General features: G+C 36.6%; 1 protein-coding gene across 4 annotated transcripts in view; it reads left to right on the forward strand.

Moving 5' to 3' along the window:
* TRIM37 (tripartite motif containing 37) overlaps positions 1-17,965 on the forward strand; it is a 127,018-nt gene that overhangs the window by 3,394 nt on the left and 105,659 nt on the right. For all 4 annotated transcript variants that reach the window (XM_077745620.1, XM_077745623.1, XM_077745621.1 and 1 more), the window contains exons 3-5: positions 8,941-8,981; positions 11,896-12,012; positions 15,400-15,487. In XM_077745620.1, coding sequence (XP_077601746.1) covers positions 8,941-8,981; positions 11,896-12,012; positions 15,400-15,487 — 246 coding nt within the window. The remainder of the gene's footprint in view (positions 1-8,940; positions 8,982-11,895; positions 12,013-15,399; positions 15,488-17,965) is intronic.

Consider the following 17,965-nt stretch of genomic DNA (forward strand, 5'->3'; position numbering starts at 1 on the left):
GCAAACATATGGTATCTGTCTTTCTCTGCCTAAAAAATGTTTTAAAAGAATGTTCCTTAATAGGGAGGCCATCACCAAATATTACTTAGTTATGGAGATGAGATAACTGCCATGAAGTATCTAAAAATTAAAACCCACTGTAATTTTAATATATTAATTTCATCACACATTTAACAAGTACTGGTAAAGTGGTTGCCTGCATTGTGTTTGGGGTTGAAGACTTCTAAGATACATGATGGAGTGCTTGCCCTGAAGGAGCTTAAATCTAAGTGAGATAAGTAACTAGATAAGCTAAAAAGTAACTAGAAACTGTAAAGTACTGTCCCCTTGTAAGGTGTTAATATTTTATTGCACTGTAGAATATATAGTGTCATAAAGAGGCACTAACAAAGTGGTGTGAGACTCAAAGTTTATACTGTTGGATGGGTAAGATAGAAAAAAAGCTAGGAATGGGTTCAGAGGCTTAGATTAAAATTGTATAATCTTTCAGGTACGGGAGACTTTAGAGAGTAATGTAGTCCATTGGCTTTAAAATGAATGTAGGTGAACCCCTTAAAGAAAATTAGGAAGAAGCCTAAAATGTGAAACAGAAGAACTTCTTTTTGTGTGGAGGGATTCGATAGTGCATCTGGAAATCACAGTTGAAAACTGCCTTGCCCACATTACTCTCAGTAGATTTTGTCTTTTACTGAGAAAATCAAAGCCATCTAACATGCTCTTCACCTCAGAATTTCTCTGTGGTTTCTTTCTTTTTTTTTTTTTTTGATAGTTTATTGTTGAGACAGAGAGAGAGAGAGCATGAGTGGTGGAGGGGTAGAGAGGGGGGAGACACAGAATCTGAAACAGGCTCCAGGCTCTGAGCTGTCAGCACAGAGCCTGATGTGGGGCTCGAACCCATGAACTGTGAGATCTTACCTGAGCTGAAGTCGGATGCTTAACGTACTGAGCCACCCAGATGCCCCTCTCTGTGGTTTCTTATTCCTGCTTTAGGAAGATAAACCATTGTGGAGAGTAATGTTTGTAACATTTAAGTCACTTGCTTCCAGTCACACAGCTAACAAATAATAGAGGTGAATTTGAATCTGGGAAGTCTGGCTTTAGAGCCTGTGTTCTTTGCCACTATACCATATGGAGAAGACTGAGGTTATACATCATGCTAGTTCTCGCATTCATAAACTGAGAAAGTAAATTTTTCTTAGTCTTGTTTCTTTAGCTATAGAATGAGGTAACAAGATTTGCCTCACAGGATGGTTGTGGCATTAAATGAGATAAGCTAAAAAGTAACTAGAAACTGTAAAGTACTGTCCCCTTGTAAGGTGTTAATATTTTATATTAAAATGGCAATTAATAAATTTGGCATTGTTTTATAAATTGTAAAACAGAAGCTGGAGAAATTAGGTAATTGACCTCTCTCTCTCTCTCTCTCTCTCAAATTAAAAAGAAGTGGGAAAATTTCATCTACCTTGGGAAATTTGATTTACTCTTGCAGGTTTAACATCTCTCAGTGTATGGCTTTTAAATCTATTCCTGTGGCCTTGACTTTCTAGCATCTTGAACTTCGTTCCAGATCAAATTTTGTTTTTTCAAACTGATTGTTTTACTTCTTTTTGTTCTGTTCTGCCAGTCACTCACATTTGAAACCTTTTACACCAGTGGTTTTTTTTAAAGTTTATTTGGAGAGAGAGTGTGTGTTGCATGAGTGAGTGGGGAAGGGACAGACTGAGAGGGAGAGACTCCCAAGCAGGCTTTGTGCTGTCAGTGAGAGCCCTTTGCAGGGCTTGATTTCCTGAATCATGAGATCATGACCTGAGGTGACATCCAAAGTTGAAGACTTAACCAACTAAGCCCTGGCACCAGTAATTTTTAAGTCCTGTAAGTTATTATCCTTTGCTTTCACTTATATCTGTTATCCTTTCCATTCCTTTTATTACCCTTCTAGCAGAGAAATATATACCTTTATTACCTCATGCTTAGATAATTATCTTTTTTTAATTAAAAAAAAATTTTTTTTTTAAATGTTTTTATTTATTTCTAGGAGAGAGAGAGAGAGACAGCGAGAGCAGGGGAGGGTCAGAGAGAGAGGGAGTCACAGACTGAAACAGGCTCTAGGCTCTGAGCTGGCAGTCAGCACAGAGCCGGATGCGGGGCTCAAACCCACGAACCGCGAGATCATGACCTAAGCGAAAGTCGGACACTTAACCGACTAAGCCACCCAGGCGCCCCATAATTTAAAAAATTTTTTTAATGTTTATTCTAGAGAGAGAGAGAAGAGAGAGTTTGAGCAGAGGATGGGCAGAGAGAGTGGGGGACACAGAATCTGAAGCAGTCTCCAAGCTCTGAGCTGTCAAGCACAGAACCTGAGGCAGGCCCAGACTCATGGACTGGGAGATGACCTGGGCCAAAGTTGGTTGCTTAACTGAGCCACCCAGGTGCCCCAACCTTTTTTTTTTTTTTTTAGAGAGAGTGTGAGCAGGGGAGGGGCAAAGTGGGAGAAAGAGAGAATCCCAAACAGGCTCCATGCTCACTGCAGAGCCCGACCTGGGAGTTGATCCCAGGACCTTAAAATTATGACCTGAGCCAAGAGCTGGACGCTCAACTGAACGAAACAGCCAGGCATTTCTAGTTAGCTTTTTAACTGATCTATCTTGAGTCTTTTTTAAAGTTTATTTATTTATCTTAAAAAAAAAATTTTTTAATGTTTTATTTTTCTGAGAGAGAGACAGTGTGAGTGGGGAGGGTCAGAGAGAGAGAGGGAGACACAGAATCTGAAGCAGGCTCCAGGCTCTGAGCTGGCTATCTGCGCAGAGCCCGACGCGGGGCTTGAACCCATGAACTGTGAGATCATGACCTGAGCCGAAGTTGGATGTTTAACCGACTGAGCCACCCAGGCACCCCTATGTATTTATTTTGAAAGCTAGAGTTTGTGTGTGAGTTGGGGGGACAGATAGAGGAGAGAGAGAGAATCCTATGCAGGCTCCTTGTTGTCATTGTGGATCCATAGGTGGGGCCTGATTTTAGGAACCATCAAATCATGACTTGAGCTGAAACCAAGAGTCAGATGCTTAACCACCTGAGCCACCTAGGCACCCCAGGTCTTTTCTTATCTGTGGTTCATTTATACCCTGCTGCCATAATGATGTTTTCCAGAAATGTCATTTTTTTCCTTCTCAGAAGCCTCAGATTCATTGGCCTTAATCCCTTAGAATATTATCTTCATATTCAGCCCACCTGGATAATCTGGTTCTTGTCTTTCTTTCTAAAGCTGTCTTGGTTCCTGAATGTTCCATTCATGTGTTTATTCGTTCAACAAATACTATTTACGGGGCGCCTGGGTGGCTTAGTCGGTTAAGCGTCCGACTTTCGCTTAGGTCATGATCTTACAGTTCATGGATTCGAGCCCCGCGTCGGGCTCTGTGCTGACAGCTCAGAGCCTGGAGCCTGTTTCAGTCTGTGACTCCCTCTCTCTCTGACCCTCCCCTGCTCATGCTGTCTCTCTCTCTCTCTCTCTCTCTCTCTCTCCCCCCAGAAATAAATAAAATTAAAAAAAAAAGTACTGTTTACATGAATACTTGGTGGAGTATTCATTGACTTCCCAGGGAGTTGAGTTATTTACTAGTTGCGATAATGGACGAAAAGATAAATAGATGTATGTTAGATACCAGTAAGCTATGAAGAAAAATGAAACTGAATAAGGTACAGAGTGGGAACTTTGAGGAGGGTATAGACAGGTTGTTAGTTATTTTAGATAGAGTAGTCTGAAGGTCTCTGAGAAGATAACATTTGAGTCCAGACCAGAATGAAATGTGGGAGTGATGTGAATATCTACTGGAAGAAAGTCCCAGGAAGAGAAATCAGAAGGGGCAAAGCCTCTGAGAGAAAGAACAAAGAAGTGTTGGTGGAGCAACCTGGACAGAAACAGGGAAAGGAGATGAATTTGGAGATGGAGCTTAGGGCCTTGGTAAAGACCTTGGATTATATTTTAACTATAATGGTAGCCATTGAAAACTTTTGAAGGATATAGAGTAATTAATGTTTAAAAACTGTCATTTTTGCTGTTATGTAGAAAGTGGACTATAGGTACCATAGGTGGGAGAGGAAGTGAGACCGATTTGGTTTAGACTCGAATGGTAATAGTGGAGGTGGTGAAAAGTAGAGCAGTTCTGGATATATTTTGAAGGTAGAGCCAATGGATTTACTTACAGATGGGACATGAAGAAAGTTTCATACAACATTTGGATGAATGGTTTTCTGTTATTCTGAGATAGAAAAGATTTGGGGAGGAAGGGTTGGGTAGGCTATAGATGTACATGTTTTGTTTTTAAATATGTAAAGTTTAAGATTTTTATTATACATCTAACTGGAGATGTTGGCAGTTGGAAACATGAACCTGTAGTTGAGGAAGGATGTTAGAGATACTGAATTAGCATATGATAGTATTTAAGGCATTTGATGAGATCACCAGATTATCTGATAGGGAAAAGATTTTTCTGTTTGAACTCTGGGTCACTCAACATTTAGAGGTCAGGAGGAGGAGGATTAAGTAGCAGATAACAAGAAGGAGCCATGAGTGAGGCATCACAGAATTCAAGTGAAAAACGTGTTTCATAGTGGAGTAGGTTAACTGTTTAGTAGTTCTGGTTTGGGATTTAACCATTGGATTTGAGAATATGTAGGTCATTGGTAACTTTGATGAGTAGTTTTAGTGGAATAAGACAAAAGCATGTTGGCTGGGAGTGGGAGGCAAATGAGATAGCAAGTATAAAAACTCTTAAGAATTTTGATGTAAGGGGGAAGAAAAAGGAGTGGGTTGAAAGGTTTATATCTCATTGGGACTGAAACAATAGAGAAAGAATAATTAATGATGCTGGAGAAAGGGGGATAATTACAGGAGGGAAGTCCATGAGACCTGTGCACTCCACCCAGTCAAATTGTATTATTTATTTGAAAGTCTCTCCCTTCTCTTCCTTCCCATTTCTGTTCATTTGATCATGAAAATTTAATTATCCATGACAGGCCAGATGCTTGTGTCACTGAATAAATCAGACTAAGGTCCACACCTGTGAATAGACTTGTCCACAGTTATCTAGTGGTTTGGGACAGATCAAGTGTACAGTTTGGTAAGTTTTGGTAAATGTATATACTTGTGAAACCATCAGTACAATCAAGATAGTGAATATATCTATAATCCCCAAAAGTTTCTTTATACCTTTTGATAATCCCTCCCTCCACTTGTCTTATTCCCAGGAAAATCACTGATCTGCTTTCTGACTGTAGATAAGTTTGATTTTTGGACTTTTGTACAAATGGAATCTTAAAATACGTTCTATGTGTCCGGCTTTTTTCAGTCAGCAAAATTATTTAGAGATGTATCTATGTTGTATGGATCAATAGTATTCCTTTTTACTGCTGGGTAGTAGTACCATTTTATGCATATACCATAATTTGTTTATCCATTCACCTGTAGTTGGACATAAACTGCTTCTACTTTTTGCTATTTACATAGACAACTGGTATGAACATTTGTATGCAAGTATTTGAATGGATTTAAACTTTTCTCTTAGGTAAGTAAATAGGAGTGGAATAGCTAGGTCACATGGTAGATGTGTATCTAACTTTTTAACAGATTGTACAACTGTGTTCTAAAATAGTGTCATTTTAAATTCTTATCAGCAGTGTATGAGAGTTCTAATTCTTCCACATTAATGCCCATACTTGGTATGTTTAGTCTTGAATTTTAGCCATTCTCATAATGTAGCAGTACCTTAACTTTTTCCTTTAAGATCAGGAAAAAGAGATGCCTTCTTTCCTTACTTCTATCCATTATCGTCTTCCCCAGTCCCGGTAACCATTATTCTTTCGGTTTCTGTACTAAGTATAAGTACTTCATATAAATGTAATCATATAACATTTGTCTTTATATATTTATTTTCAAAGTTTTATTTATTTTTTTTAATTTCTTTTTCATGTTTGTTTATTTTGAGAGAGAAAGAGCTAGGGAGCAAGCACAAGCAGGGGAGGGGCACAGATAGGGAGAGAGAGAATTCCAAGCAGGCTCTGCCCGGTCAGCTCAGAGCCTGACTCAGGGTCTAGTCTCACAAATGGCAAGGTCATGACCTGAGCACAGATCAAGAGTAGGATAGTTAACCAATGGAGCCACCCAGGTGACCCTCCATTTAAATTTTAGAATGAGTTTTTCTACTTCTGTAAAAAGCACCATTGGGGTTTTGATAAGAATTACCTTGATTCTGTAGATTGCTTTGGGTGGTATTGGCATTTTAACAGGATTAAATCTTCAATTGTGAACATGGGATGTCTTTTGATTTATTTAGGACTTCTTTCATTTCTTTCAGTGGTGTTTTATAGTTTTCCATGTATAAATCTTCCACCTCCTTGGTTGAGTTTCTTCCTAGGTATTTTACTTTTTTCTTTGTGTTTTCATAGTTTCCTCTTTGAATTCTTCATTGCTAGCATATAGAAATGTGAGTGGTATTTTTGTGGGTTGATTTTGTATTCTGCAATTTTGGCAAATTTGTTAATTTTGTTCATTAATATTAACAGGTTTTTTTGTGTGGAACCATTAGGGTTTTCCTGCATGTAAGATTATGTTATTGAAAAAAATGTTACTATTCCAGTTGGGTTGCTTTTGTAATTTTTTTTACTTGCTTAAATTGCTGTTGGTGAAATTTTCAGTATTATGTTGGATAGAAGTGAAAATGAGCATCCTTGTCTTTTTCCTGATCTTAAGGAAAAAGTTTTCAGTGTTTCACCATTGAGTATGATATTCACTGTGAATCTTTTATGTATGGACTTTATCAACTCGAGGAAGTTCTCTTTTGTTCCTTTTTCTTGAGTGTTTTTATCATGAGAGGATATTAGATTTTGTCAGAGGCCTTTTCTGCATCAGTTGAGATGATCATGTGGGTTTTTTCCTTCATTTTATTAATGTGATGTGTTATATTGAATGATTTTTGTATGTTGAACTATCTTAGCACTTCAAGAGTAAATTCCACTTGGTCATGCTGTATAGTCTTTTTAATATACCGTTGAATTCAGTTTGATAGGTTATTGTTGAGAATTTCCCTGGCCTAGTCTTGCAGAGTGGGTATGTTGATTCTCTTGTTGCATATGAGGAAACTTGAGCTCAGTCACATATCTGGTGTCCTGTAGTCAGTAAGTGTCAGAGCTAGGAGTCAGACCAAGGTCTGAATACTGTCTAAAGCTTGTGATTCTTCCATTTTAATGGAGAGAGGTTCTTAAATTGAATGTGGAGAATTACTCTACTATAATATTTACTTTAATTCTTCTTTTGCATTAATATTGTCTCATTCTTACCTTTGGTTTTGGTTTGGGAGAAATATTGTTTTTCCTAATGTATTAAAATTGCCATATTTATTTAGTGATTATGTTAGATTATGGAATACAAGGTAAAAATGGCGTAAATATTCAGAGATGGGAAAGATTACTAGCTTGATAGTTAGGAAAGTTTTATGGACCTAATTACTGGACATTCCCATGGGACAGCACATGGAGGGAGGGACATATTAGCAAATACACAGATATAGCAAGGGTGGTGCAGCAATAAGCCTGTTTTGACTGAAATGGAGAGGCATATTTAAAAATATGGACTTGTCACTCTCTGTTGTGGTCCCAACCTTTATAGAGCTTATAGTCTAGCCGGGCAGAGGAGACCAATAAATAAGTCAGCGTAATGAAGTGTCAAAAGCACAATGAAGGGAGAAGCACAGGTTGCTGTGGTAGTCTGTAGAGAGTCAGGGCAAGCTTTCTGGAGGAAGTGACATAAACTGAAATCTAAAGGATGAGTAGGAATGATATAGTTGAAGAATATCCTGGGGAGAGAGAGGAAATAAATATTCCCAAAGCCTTAACCTTGTTGGGTTTCCTAGAGTGAGGTAGAAGGTGAGGCAAGAGAAGTGTGGGCTAAAACCAGCCTTAAAGGAGTACAGTGGATTTAGCAAAGCATTGTTTGAGAGGAAGAAACCTGACCCAAATCTTATTTTTGCTGAAGGACCAAAGAAATAATCTTCAAGGTTATTAAGCATAGAGGAATCCTTTTGTGTCTATTTTCGTTTTCTTCGAGCTTTATATTGTTTGCTGTGAAGTACCTTTTTACTTACTATCTTTTATCTTTTATTGTCCTCTAATGTTTCCTTGGGAATTTCATTTCTGAGTTAATTATTTGACTTTAAAAAGCTTAACCCTGATGCTATTTATTTTTGGAAAGGTATTCAAATAACCTTAGCATCTGCTTTGTATATGGTATAAAACTGCTTCCTATCCAGTAATAATTAAAACAACTCAATAGAATTTTAAGGTTAGTAGATCTCATATAAAAGCTTTTTATAATCATGAAGAAACCAAGTTCTGCAGAAATTACATTACTGAACTATAGAGCTTTTAAGATCTGAATTTCTGTTGTATTGCTTATTCATATTTTAGGTCTAATTTATATATCCATAATTCATAATCCATATTCTTCAACATTAGTTGACTTTTCAGAAAGGAATTTAGTAGTACCACAGACTTTCTCAGGGATTTTGTGAGAGGTTAGTTGAAAGTAAATAATCACTGTAGTTTATTTTTAGGGGTGGTGGTTACTGTATTATCACTGATTTTGTGAAGCTTATCAACATCTTCCTCGGGGTAATCAGATAGTCTTAGGATCACTTTCTCTTTCCTATGAGAGAAAAGCTCCCAAACTGTTTTGGAATTAGTTCTGTCCCTTTGAAAATTTGTCCCCATCACAGTGATAATGAATGAGAAGGAGATAGATTGAATGTATACTATTTCTGTAAGTATGTCTGTAATTAATATAGGCACTAGAGAGTTAAACTCATTAAATTTGGTATTTAAGTATTCAATATGTACAAATTAAAGTCATGATATTTCTATAATCAAAATCTATTTCTTTTGCCTCTTTAGCGCTGGCTGACAGAGCAGAGAGCTCAATGTCCTCATTGCCGGTAAGGTTTTTGCCATGATTATTTGTGAATTTGTTAAATAGTAAGGTGATGGACTTAGAGTGTGCTCTAATAGTCATAGATTTTTTTTGCATTCTGCCACATTTCTCCTCTTTGTGAATTTGGTTGAGAAGAAAATAAGCAATCTGTCTAGATAAATGCATACTAATTTATCTGACTTAGAATTACATCGACTGTATTATGTATGTTATTTACCGTGTTTTAGAGAAGCATTTTTTAACTTCTTGATTTTCGTAATTAAAATACAGCTGAAAAGTTCTCCAACTTTTCTAATATGGATAATAAAATAAAAAGATTTCTATTTCTGATACTCTCTGCCTAATCTTTTAATTAAGTAACACTTTCAAAAGAAATGGTTAGGGGCGCCTGGATGGCTCAGTCGGTTAAGCGTCCGACTTCAGCTTAGGTCCTGATCTCACGGTTTCTGGGTTCGAGCTGTGTGTCGGGCTCTGTGCTGACAGCTAGCTCAGAGCCTGGAGCCTGCTTCAGATTCTGTCTCCCTCTCTCTGCCCCTCCCCGACTCACGCTGTCTCTCTCTCTCTCTCTCAGAAATAAATAAATTAAAAAAAAAGAAATGGTTAGATTTTATTGTCTATTGTAGACATTTTTCTAGGAGTATACTGATATGTATACATACTGTTTTTTTCTCAAAACACCTAAATGTGTTATAATACTATTTTTTTTAACGTAAAATATGGTGGGACCTTCCTTGATAATATGTACACATATGTCATTTTTTTAAAAAGTATGAATAATAATCCACTGTATGACAGTATGTTGATTTATTTAATATGCTTATTTTCAGACACATTTAGATCATTTCCACTTTTTTTTTTCATATAATAGTGCCAGATTACATTGAAAGAAAGGTTTTTACTATTTACCATTCCTAATAATAAATATGAAAGTGCCTTTTCCTCACATTCTGCCAGTACTGGTTATCAATCTATCTTTTTGTCATTCTATTAAATGAAAAATAGTATCTCATTTTAAATTAAAAAAAATTTTTTTTTTTAATGTTTTATTTATTTCTAGGAGAGAGAGAGAGAGAGACCGCGTGAGCAGGGGAGGGTCAGAGAGAGAGGGAGTCACAGACTGACACAGGCTCCAGGCTCCGAGCTGGCAGTCAGCACAGAGCCCGACATGGGGCTTGAACCCACGAACCGCGAGATCATGACCTAACTGAAAGTTGGACGCTCAACCGACTAAGCCACCCAGGCGCCCCAATTTTTTTTAATTTTTAAAGTTTATTTATTTATTTTGAGAGTGAGACTGTGGGTGAGCTGGGGAGGGGTAGAGAGAAAATGATAGAATCCCAAGCAGGCTCTCAATGCAGAGACCCATGGGGGCTTGAACCCACAAACCATGAGATCATGACCTGAGCCGAAACCAAGAATTGGATGCTTAACAGATTGAGCCACCCAGGCACCCATTAAATATGCTTTTTAAAAAAATGATTGAAACTGAACTTCTTTGGAAGCATATTTAGTTGCTTATTTTGTTTTGCTTAAACTACCTCTTCATCTCATTTGTTGCCCATTTTTATCATGTATTTACTTTCTTATTGACTTTTAAGAAAACCAGCACTATCAAACAGAAACTTTCTGTAATGATGGTTAATGTTCTGTACCTTTGCTGTTTAATTCCACTGGGTACATGTGGCAGTTGAACATTTGAAATATATCTAGTTTGACTGTGTCATGAAATTTTATTCTTTTTTTTTAATGTTTATTTTATTTTTTAGAGAGAGTGACAGAGCACAAGGAGGGGAGAGACGGAGAGAGAGGGAGACACAATCTGAAGCAGGTTCCAGGCTATGAGCTGTCGGTACAGAGGCCAATGTGGGGCTCAAACCCATAAACTGTAAGACCGTGACCTGAGCTAAAGTTGGATGCTTAACTGACTGAGCCACCCAGGAGTCCCATGAAATTTTATTCTTATTTAATTTTAATTAATTTAAATTTTTGGGGTGGCTGGGTGGCTCAGTCAGTTGAGTGTTGACTTTTGGTTTCAGTTCAGGTTATGGTCTCATGGTTGTGAGATTGAGCCCCGTGTTGGGCTCTGGATGCTGACTGTGGAGCCTGCTTGGGATTCTCTCTTACTCCCTTATTGCCCTTCCCCTGCTTGTGCATGCATTCAGTCTCTCAAGAAAAAATAAAAAAACTAGAAAATAATTAGAATTGTAAATAGTCACATGTGACTAGTGGCCATCATTTTGGATAGTACAACTTTAAGGTATTAAGATTTCAATCTGTAATCTGAGTTTTTTTTGGTAAATGACATATTAATGTAAAAATACGTTGCAAACCATACTTTTCATGGAGCCTGTTATTATTTTAATAGTAATATGGTATGAATATGATTGAGTTCTATTTTGATGTCTGTGTTTATTTGATAATTTCTTTTTTTTTTTGTAACTGTCTTCCTTCATTTTGTATGTCCTCAATTCATGCATGTTGTAGCATATGTTAGAGTTTCATTCCTTCTTAAGCCTGATTATTACTCCATCGTGTATATATATCACATTTAATTTATCCATTCATCCAATGATGGACATTTGAATTGCTTCCATTTTTGGGCTATTGTGAATAATGCTGCTATGATCATGGGTGTTCATCTTTTCAAGAACTGCCTTCAATTTTTTGGGACATATACCCAGAAGTGGTATTTGCTGGATTATATGGTAATTCTGTTTTTTAATATTTTGAGGTATAGTTGGTAGATAAAATTGTTATACATTTAAAGGGTACATCATGATGATTTGATATAAGTATTGTGAAAGGATTCCCCCCATTGACAGCACTTTCATCTCACATATTTACCTTTGGAATATGTTTATGTTAGAAAATAATCTCAAATGCCTGAATTGGAATATATTTACATATTTTTTCTCCAGTGCTCCACTCCAGCTACGAGAACTAGTAAACTGTCGTTGGGCAGAAGAAGTAACCCAGCAGCTTGATACTCTTCAACTCTGCAGTCTCACCAAACATGAAGAAAATGAAAAGGACAAGTATGCCCTCAACTCGTGTTTGAGTATTTCATAGATGTTGATAATGATTTTAATGACACTATTGAAAGTTTCTTTTTTGTTTTATAGGTGAACACTTAATTATTTTTCTTCTGGAATCATTTTGAGATCAGTATTTTGAAAGACCCTTCTAACTCTTGATTGGCTTCTTTTATTAGAGCCTCTGATAAAAGGAGTGGAACTCCTAGTGTTTGCTAATCTCTTCTTTGTTCTTGATGTCAGCTGGCTCCTATTCCCCTTTGTTTGCTGAAGATGCCTATAGGCCACTGTTAAAGAGTTGTTCTGATAAATTCCCTGTATTATAAAAGCTGTGTTCTAAATTTGGTAGTATGGAACTATGCTAAATGATCTTCCAGATAGTATATAATATGCTGTTTTTTAATACTTATATTTCTTTTTGGTATTGAGATTACTTACAAATGAAAAAATAAAATGTAGACATTTATTTTCTCTAAGCTCAGTGTACTTCATTAGTGAGAAGTTTTATTTTTTTAAATGTGTATTTATTTTTGAGAGAGCAAGCATGAGCAGGGGAGAGGCAGAGAGAAAGGGGGGACAGAGGTTCAGAAGCGGTCTTTGTGTTGACAGCAGAGGGCTCAAACTCAGCAACTGTGTAGATCGTGACCTGAGCCAAAGTTGGATGCTTAACTGACAACTGAGCTACCCAGGTGCCTCAGTGAGAATCTTTTTAAGAAATGCAACAATGTGTCTCTTTCATAGGCAACAGAAACTTAAAAATTTTTGAAATCATAGTAAAATACATTTACATAAAATATAAAATTTAGTATCTTAGCTATTTTTAAGCATATAGTTCAACAGTTCAATAGTGTTTAGTATATTCACATTGTACAACCAGTCTCCAAAACTTTTTCATCTTGCAAATCTGAAACTCTCCACCCATTAAACAGTAATTCCCCAATCTCCTACCAACCCTGGCAACCACCATTTCACTTTCTGTTTCTTTGACTTTGACTACTCTATATTATTCATGTTAGCAAAATTATACAGTATTTGTCTTTTTGCTACTACCTTCCTTGACTTTGCATAATGGAACATATGTCAGAATTTCATTCCTTTTTAAGACTGATTAATATTCCATCATGTATGTTCATCACATTATGTTTATCCTGTTCATCTGTTGGATATTTGGATTGCTTTCACTTTTGGGCTGTTGTGAATAATTCTTTAGTGTGTTGATCTTTTCTAAACCATGCCTTTCATTTTTTTTTTTTTTTTTTTTTTAAAGATTTTTAAGTAATCCCTATGCCCAATGTGAAGATTGTACTCACAACTCTGAGATCAGGAGTTGCATGCTGTACTGACTTAGCCAGCCAGGCACCCCTTTTTTGGAAATATACCCAGCAGTGGTATTGTTAGATTATATGGAATTTTGTTTTAAATATATTGAGGAACATCCATAGTGTTTTCCATGGCAGCTATACTGTATCACATTCCTTGCAACAGTATACAGGATCCAATTTCTCCACATCCTTGGCAACACTTGTTTTGCTTTTTTTAATAATAGCCATCTTACTAGGGATGAAGAAGTATCTTGTGGTTTTGATTTGCACTTATCTGATGATTAGGATGCTCAACATCTTTTCATATGCTTGTTGGTTATTTGGATACCTGGAGAAAAGTGTCTGTTCAAGTCCTTTGCCCATATTTTAATCGTTTTTTTTTTTTTTTAATTTTTAGTTTTTACTGTTGTTAAGTTGTAGGAGTTCTTTATGTATTTTGGATATTAACTACTTTATCAGATAACATGATTTGCAAATATAGTCTCCTATTCCATAGATTGTCCTCTCAGTCTGTTTCTTGTGTTATTTGATGTACAGAAGTTTTAAATTTTGATGTAGAATATTTTACCTCTGTTGCATGTGCTTTTGGTGTCATATTTAAGAGATAATTTCTCTCTTTTTTTAAATGTTTTATTTATTTCTGAGAGAGAAGACCGCGTGAGCAGGGGAGGGTCAGAGAGAGAGGGAGATACAGGATCTGAAGCAGGCTCCAGGCTCTGAGCTAGCTGTCAGCACAGAGCCTGACACAGGGCTCGAACCCACAAACCGTGAGATCATGACCTGAGCCAAAGTTGGATGCTTAGCCAACTGAGCCACCCAGGCGCCCCTTAAGAAATAATTTCCAAATCCAATATTGTGAAGCTTTTCCTTTATGCTCTTTTATAAGAGTTACATAGTTTTAGGTCTTATATTTAGGTCTTTGACCTACTTTGATTTAAATTTTGCATATGATAGGAGCTAAAGGTGTTTGTCTGCTAGGGTTACCATAACAGAATACCATAGACTGGATGGGTTTAATAACAGAAATTTTTTTTTTAAATATTTTTTATTTATTTCTAGAAGAGAGAGAGAGACAGCGTGAGCAGGGGAGGGTCAGAGAGAGAGGGAGACACAGACTCTGAAATAGGCTCCAGGCTCTGAGCTGGCAGTCAGCACAGAGCCCGACGCGGGGCTCGAACCCACGAACTGTGAGATCATGACCTAAGCGAAAGTCGGACGCCTAACCGACTAAGCCACCCAGGTGCCCCTAATAACAGAAATTTATTTTTAATGGTTTTGGAGGCTGGAAATTTTAAGGTTAAGGTATTATCAAGGTTGGTTTCTGGTGAGACCTTTCTCTTTGACTCCTCCTCACATACTCCTGATAAGGCTCCTCCTCACATACTCCTGATGTCTTTCTCTTCCTTTGTCTTCTTGTATAGACACCAGTTTTGTTGGGTTAGGGTTCTACCCTTATGACTTCATTTAACCTTCATTACCTCCTTAAAGGCCATGTCTCCAAATATATTTACATTAGGCCTCCAAAAGGAATTTGGTGAGGATGCAGTTCAATTTGCAACCAGATCCAAATCCATGGTTTGCATGTGAATATCCAATTTAAGGGGAAAGTCATTTTTTAAAATTTGAGTTGTTCATTTCTCATGAGAATATGGCATTACATTATATAATTGTATGTGTCTTCATTTTTAGCACTGGCCACATGGGGAACAAACAGTTGTACGTGCATACGTGTTTGTGTTGGTATAGACTCATAATGTGATTTGCCCAAAATGTAGTAGTAAGATAGAACTTATCTACAGTGATGCTAGGAAATGATGATGTATTTATGTTATTTAGAAACTAGTCTGCATTTTTCACATGATTGTAAAGTATATATTAATGAAAACAATACTTAAAAAATTTTGTGTCCACATAAGATTTTTTAGCTTAAAAAGCCATGGAATGCATTTTATATTGTTTCCTGAGATATTTTAAAATTGACTTATTTCCCAAACTTAGGAATTTGTTGAGGTAATTATGTTTTAATTTTAATTTAATTTAAATGCTATTTTCTTTTCATAATATATAGATGTGAAAATCACCATGAAAAACTTAGTGTATTTTGCTGGACTTGTAAGAAGTGTATCTGCCATCAGTGTGCACTTTGGGGAGGAATGGTGAGTAGAACAAATTTGGCACATTACTTTTAGTTAGAGACTAGAAAGCACTGAAATACTTGTTTGATTTAGATAGAAAATAATTTACTCTGTTTATAAAATTGAAAATTAAATATGTCTGATGTAGTAGAAGGTATCATACCACAAACTTCTTTTGTGGTGGTGTTTTGGGATATTCACATAAATACATTATTTTAATGGAAAACCTATAAAATTTGGGGCACCTGGTTGTCCCAGTCAGTTGAGTGTCCGACTTGGGCACAGGTCATGATCTCATGGTTTGTGAGTTCAAGCCCTTGCGTTGGGCTCTGTGCTGACAGCTCAGAGCCTGGAGCCTGGTTCAGATTCTGTCTTCTCCTCTCTCTGCCCCTCGCCTGCTTGCTCTTGCGCGCTCTCTCTCTCTCGCTCTCTCTCTCTCGCACACGTGAATATAAATATTAAAATTTTAGGAAAGAAAATCTATAAAATCTTTTATTAGCAAATCTTTTATTGTAGGATCAAGGTCTTATCAGTTGATCTGATGTCTTGGCCACAATATCCAATTTTGGTTTCTTAAAATGGAACGATAACTTTAGGTATTTGTGAAACAATATGAATGCAAACATCTGGATCTTATAATTTGTTTCTCTTTTCCAATATAATTTAAAAGTTGTTTTTTAAGGTATTGTGCCTTTTATCAAATAAAACATTTAAGTTCATTTTCCTGGAAATAGCTTTTTATTTCACAGTTGTCTGTTGTTTAATTAATATTTAATTAAATTGATACTTATGTAATAGGTACGATTCATGTAAATAGGCTTGAAAATTGAAACAGTAGGTTTTTGGTGGGGAGAGTTAGTTACAGTAGGAGCAGAAAGTGAGTAGACAATCCAATCTAAGTGTCAACAATGAGAATTGATCACTTTTAGGGCATTAGCATATTTTAGGGAGAAAATGACAGGCAACTTGGCTGAATAGAGTTCAGTATAGAATTTTTTCTGTTAGGATTTGAATAATGTGTTTCTTTTTCTTTTTTTTTTTAAATGTTTTAAAATTTATTTCTGAGAGAGAGACAGCATGAGCAGAGGAGGGTCAGAGAGAGAGGGAGACACAGAATCTGAAGCAGGCTCCAGGCTCTGAGCTAGCTGTCAGCACAGAGCCTGACGTGGAGCTTGAACCCACGAACTGTGAGATCATGACCTGAGCCGAAGTCGGACGCCTAACCGACTGAGCCACCCAGGCGCCCCTTGAATAATACGTTTCTAATGTGATGAATAGAAAAAATGGAATTCTTACAATTTAGTACTTTAAATGTATGCATTTAGTAAGAAGAACAAATGGAAACATTCTTTCCGTATATTAACTGGACATGCAAAAATCTACATTTTTTTTTTTTATCTTAGAGACTATGTTGAGGTGCTTTGGTTGGATAAGGCAATGCTAGTGAGAATATATCCATTAATAGGAAGTTTCTTATATAGATTTAAGTTCTATATATTAATCGAGAGTTATAAATTATAGTATTAAAATTGGATAGAAAATTGGTTGTAGGGGGCACCTGGGTGGCTCAGTTGTTTAAGCATATGACTTCGGCTCAAGTCATGAACTTGTAGTTTGTGAGTTTGAGTCCCATGTCGGACTCTGTGCTGAAGCTCAGAGCCTGGAAACTGCTTTGGCTTCTGTGTCTCTCTCTGCCCCAACCCTGCTTGCACTCTCTCTAATAATTAATAAACATTAAAAAAGAAAAGAAAATTGGTTTTTAGCCCTTAAAAATTCTTTGAATACAAATGGATTTGTGAGTCTTCTGTCTCTACAGTAATTCTTTGTGGCATAAGGAATATATTTATTGCTTTGCTAATAGTGTATTTTTAGTGTCTTAATAATTTATTCAGTTGTGCTAGAGACTGGGGGGTTAGTGGTAATATAGATATCAAACAATTAGTTCTGTATTTAATCACTGTAATATATATTAGAAATATTTATACAGTGCTGATAAGCATGAATAACTTTGGGACCTGACCCTATAAGACTGAGCTAAGCTCCAAAGGATGAGTAGGAATTAAAAGGTGAAGAGTTGGGGAGGGAAGATAAACAAAAATTATTTTTGAATGAGAAGTTACTTTTGCAAAGGCCCACTGAAAAGAAGTTTGAGAACTTGAAAAGGCTAGTGATGATGAAGAAGAAAGTGACAATGTTGTGTCAGCTGGTTTGAGCCATGGTAAAAGATTTTGGTTCTTTCTAATGAGTAAAGGTTTCTAGATAAGTGTTAACATTTTGCTACAGTTCTTTAAAAAAATTTTTTTTGAATGTTTATTTTTGAGAGGAGGGGAGAGAGACAGGCAGACAGAGACAGTGAGCGAGGGAGGGACAGAGATAGAGGGAGACATAGAATCTGAAGCAGGTTCCAGGCTCTGAGCTGTCTGCACAGAGTCTGATGTGGGGCTCGAAGTCATGGACAGTGAGATCGTGACCTGAGCTAAATTTGGATGCTTAACTGAC

The sequence above is a fragment of the Crocuta crocuta genome, unplaced genomic scaffold, assembly GCF_008692635.1.
Source record: "Crocuta crocuta isolate KB4526 unplaced genomic scaffold, BGI_CrCroc_1.0 scaffold333, whole genome shotgun sequence".
Taxonomy (NCBI): domain Eukaryota; kingdom Metazoa; phylum Chordata; class Mammalia; order Carnivora; family Hyaenidae; genus Crocuta; species Crocuta crocuta.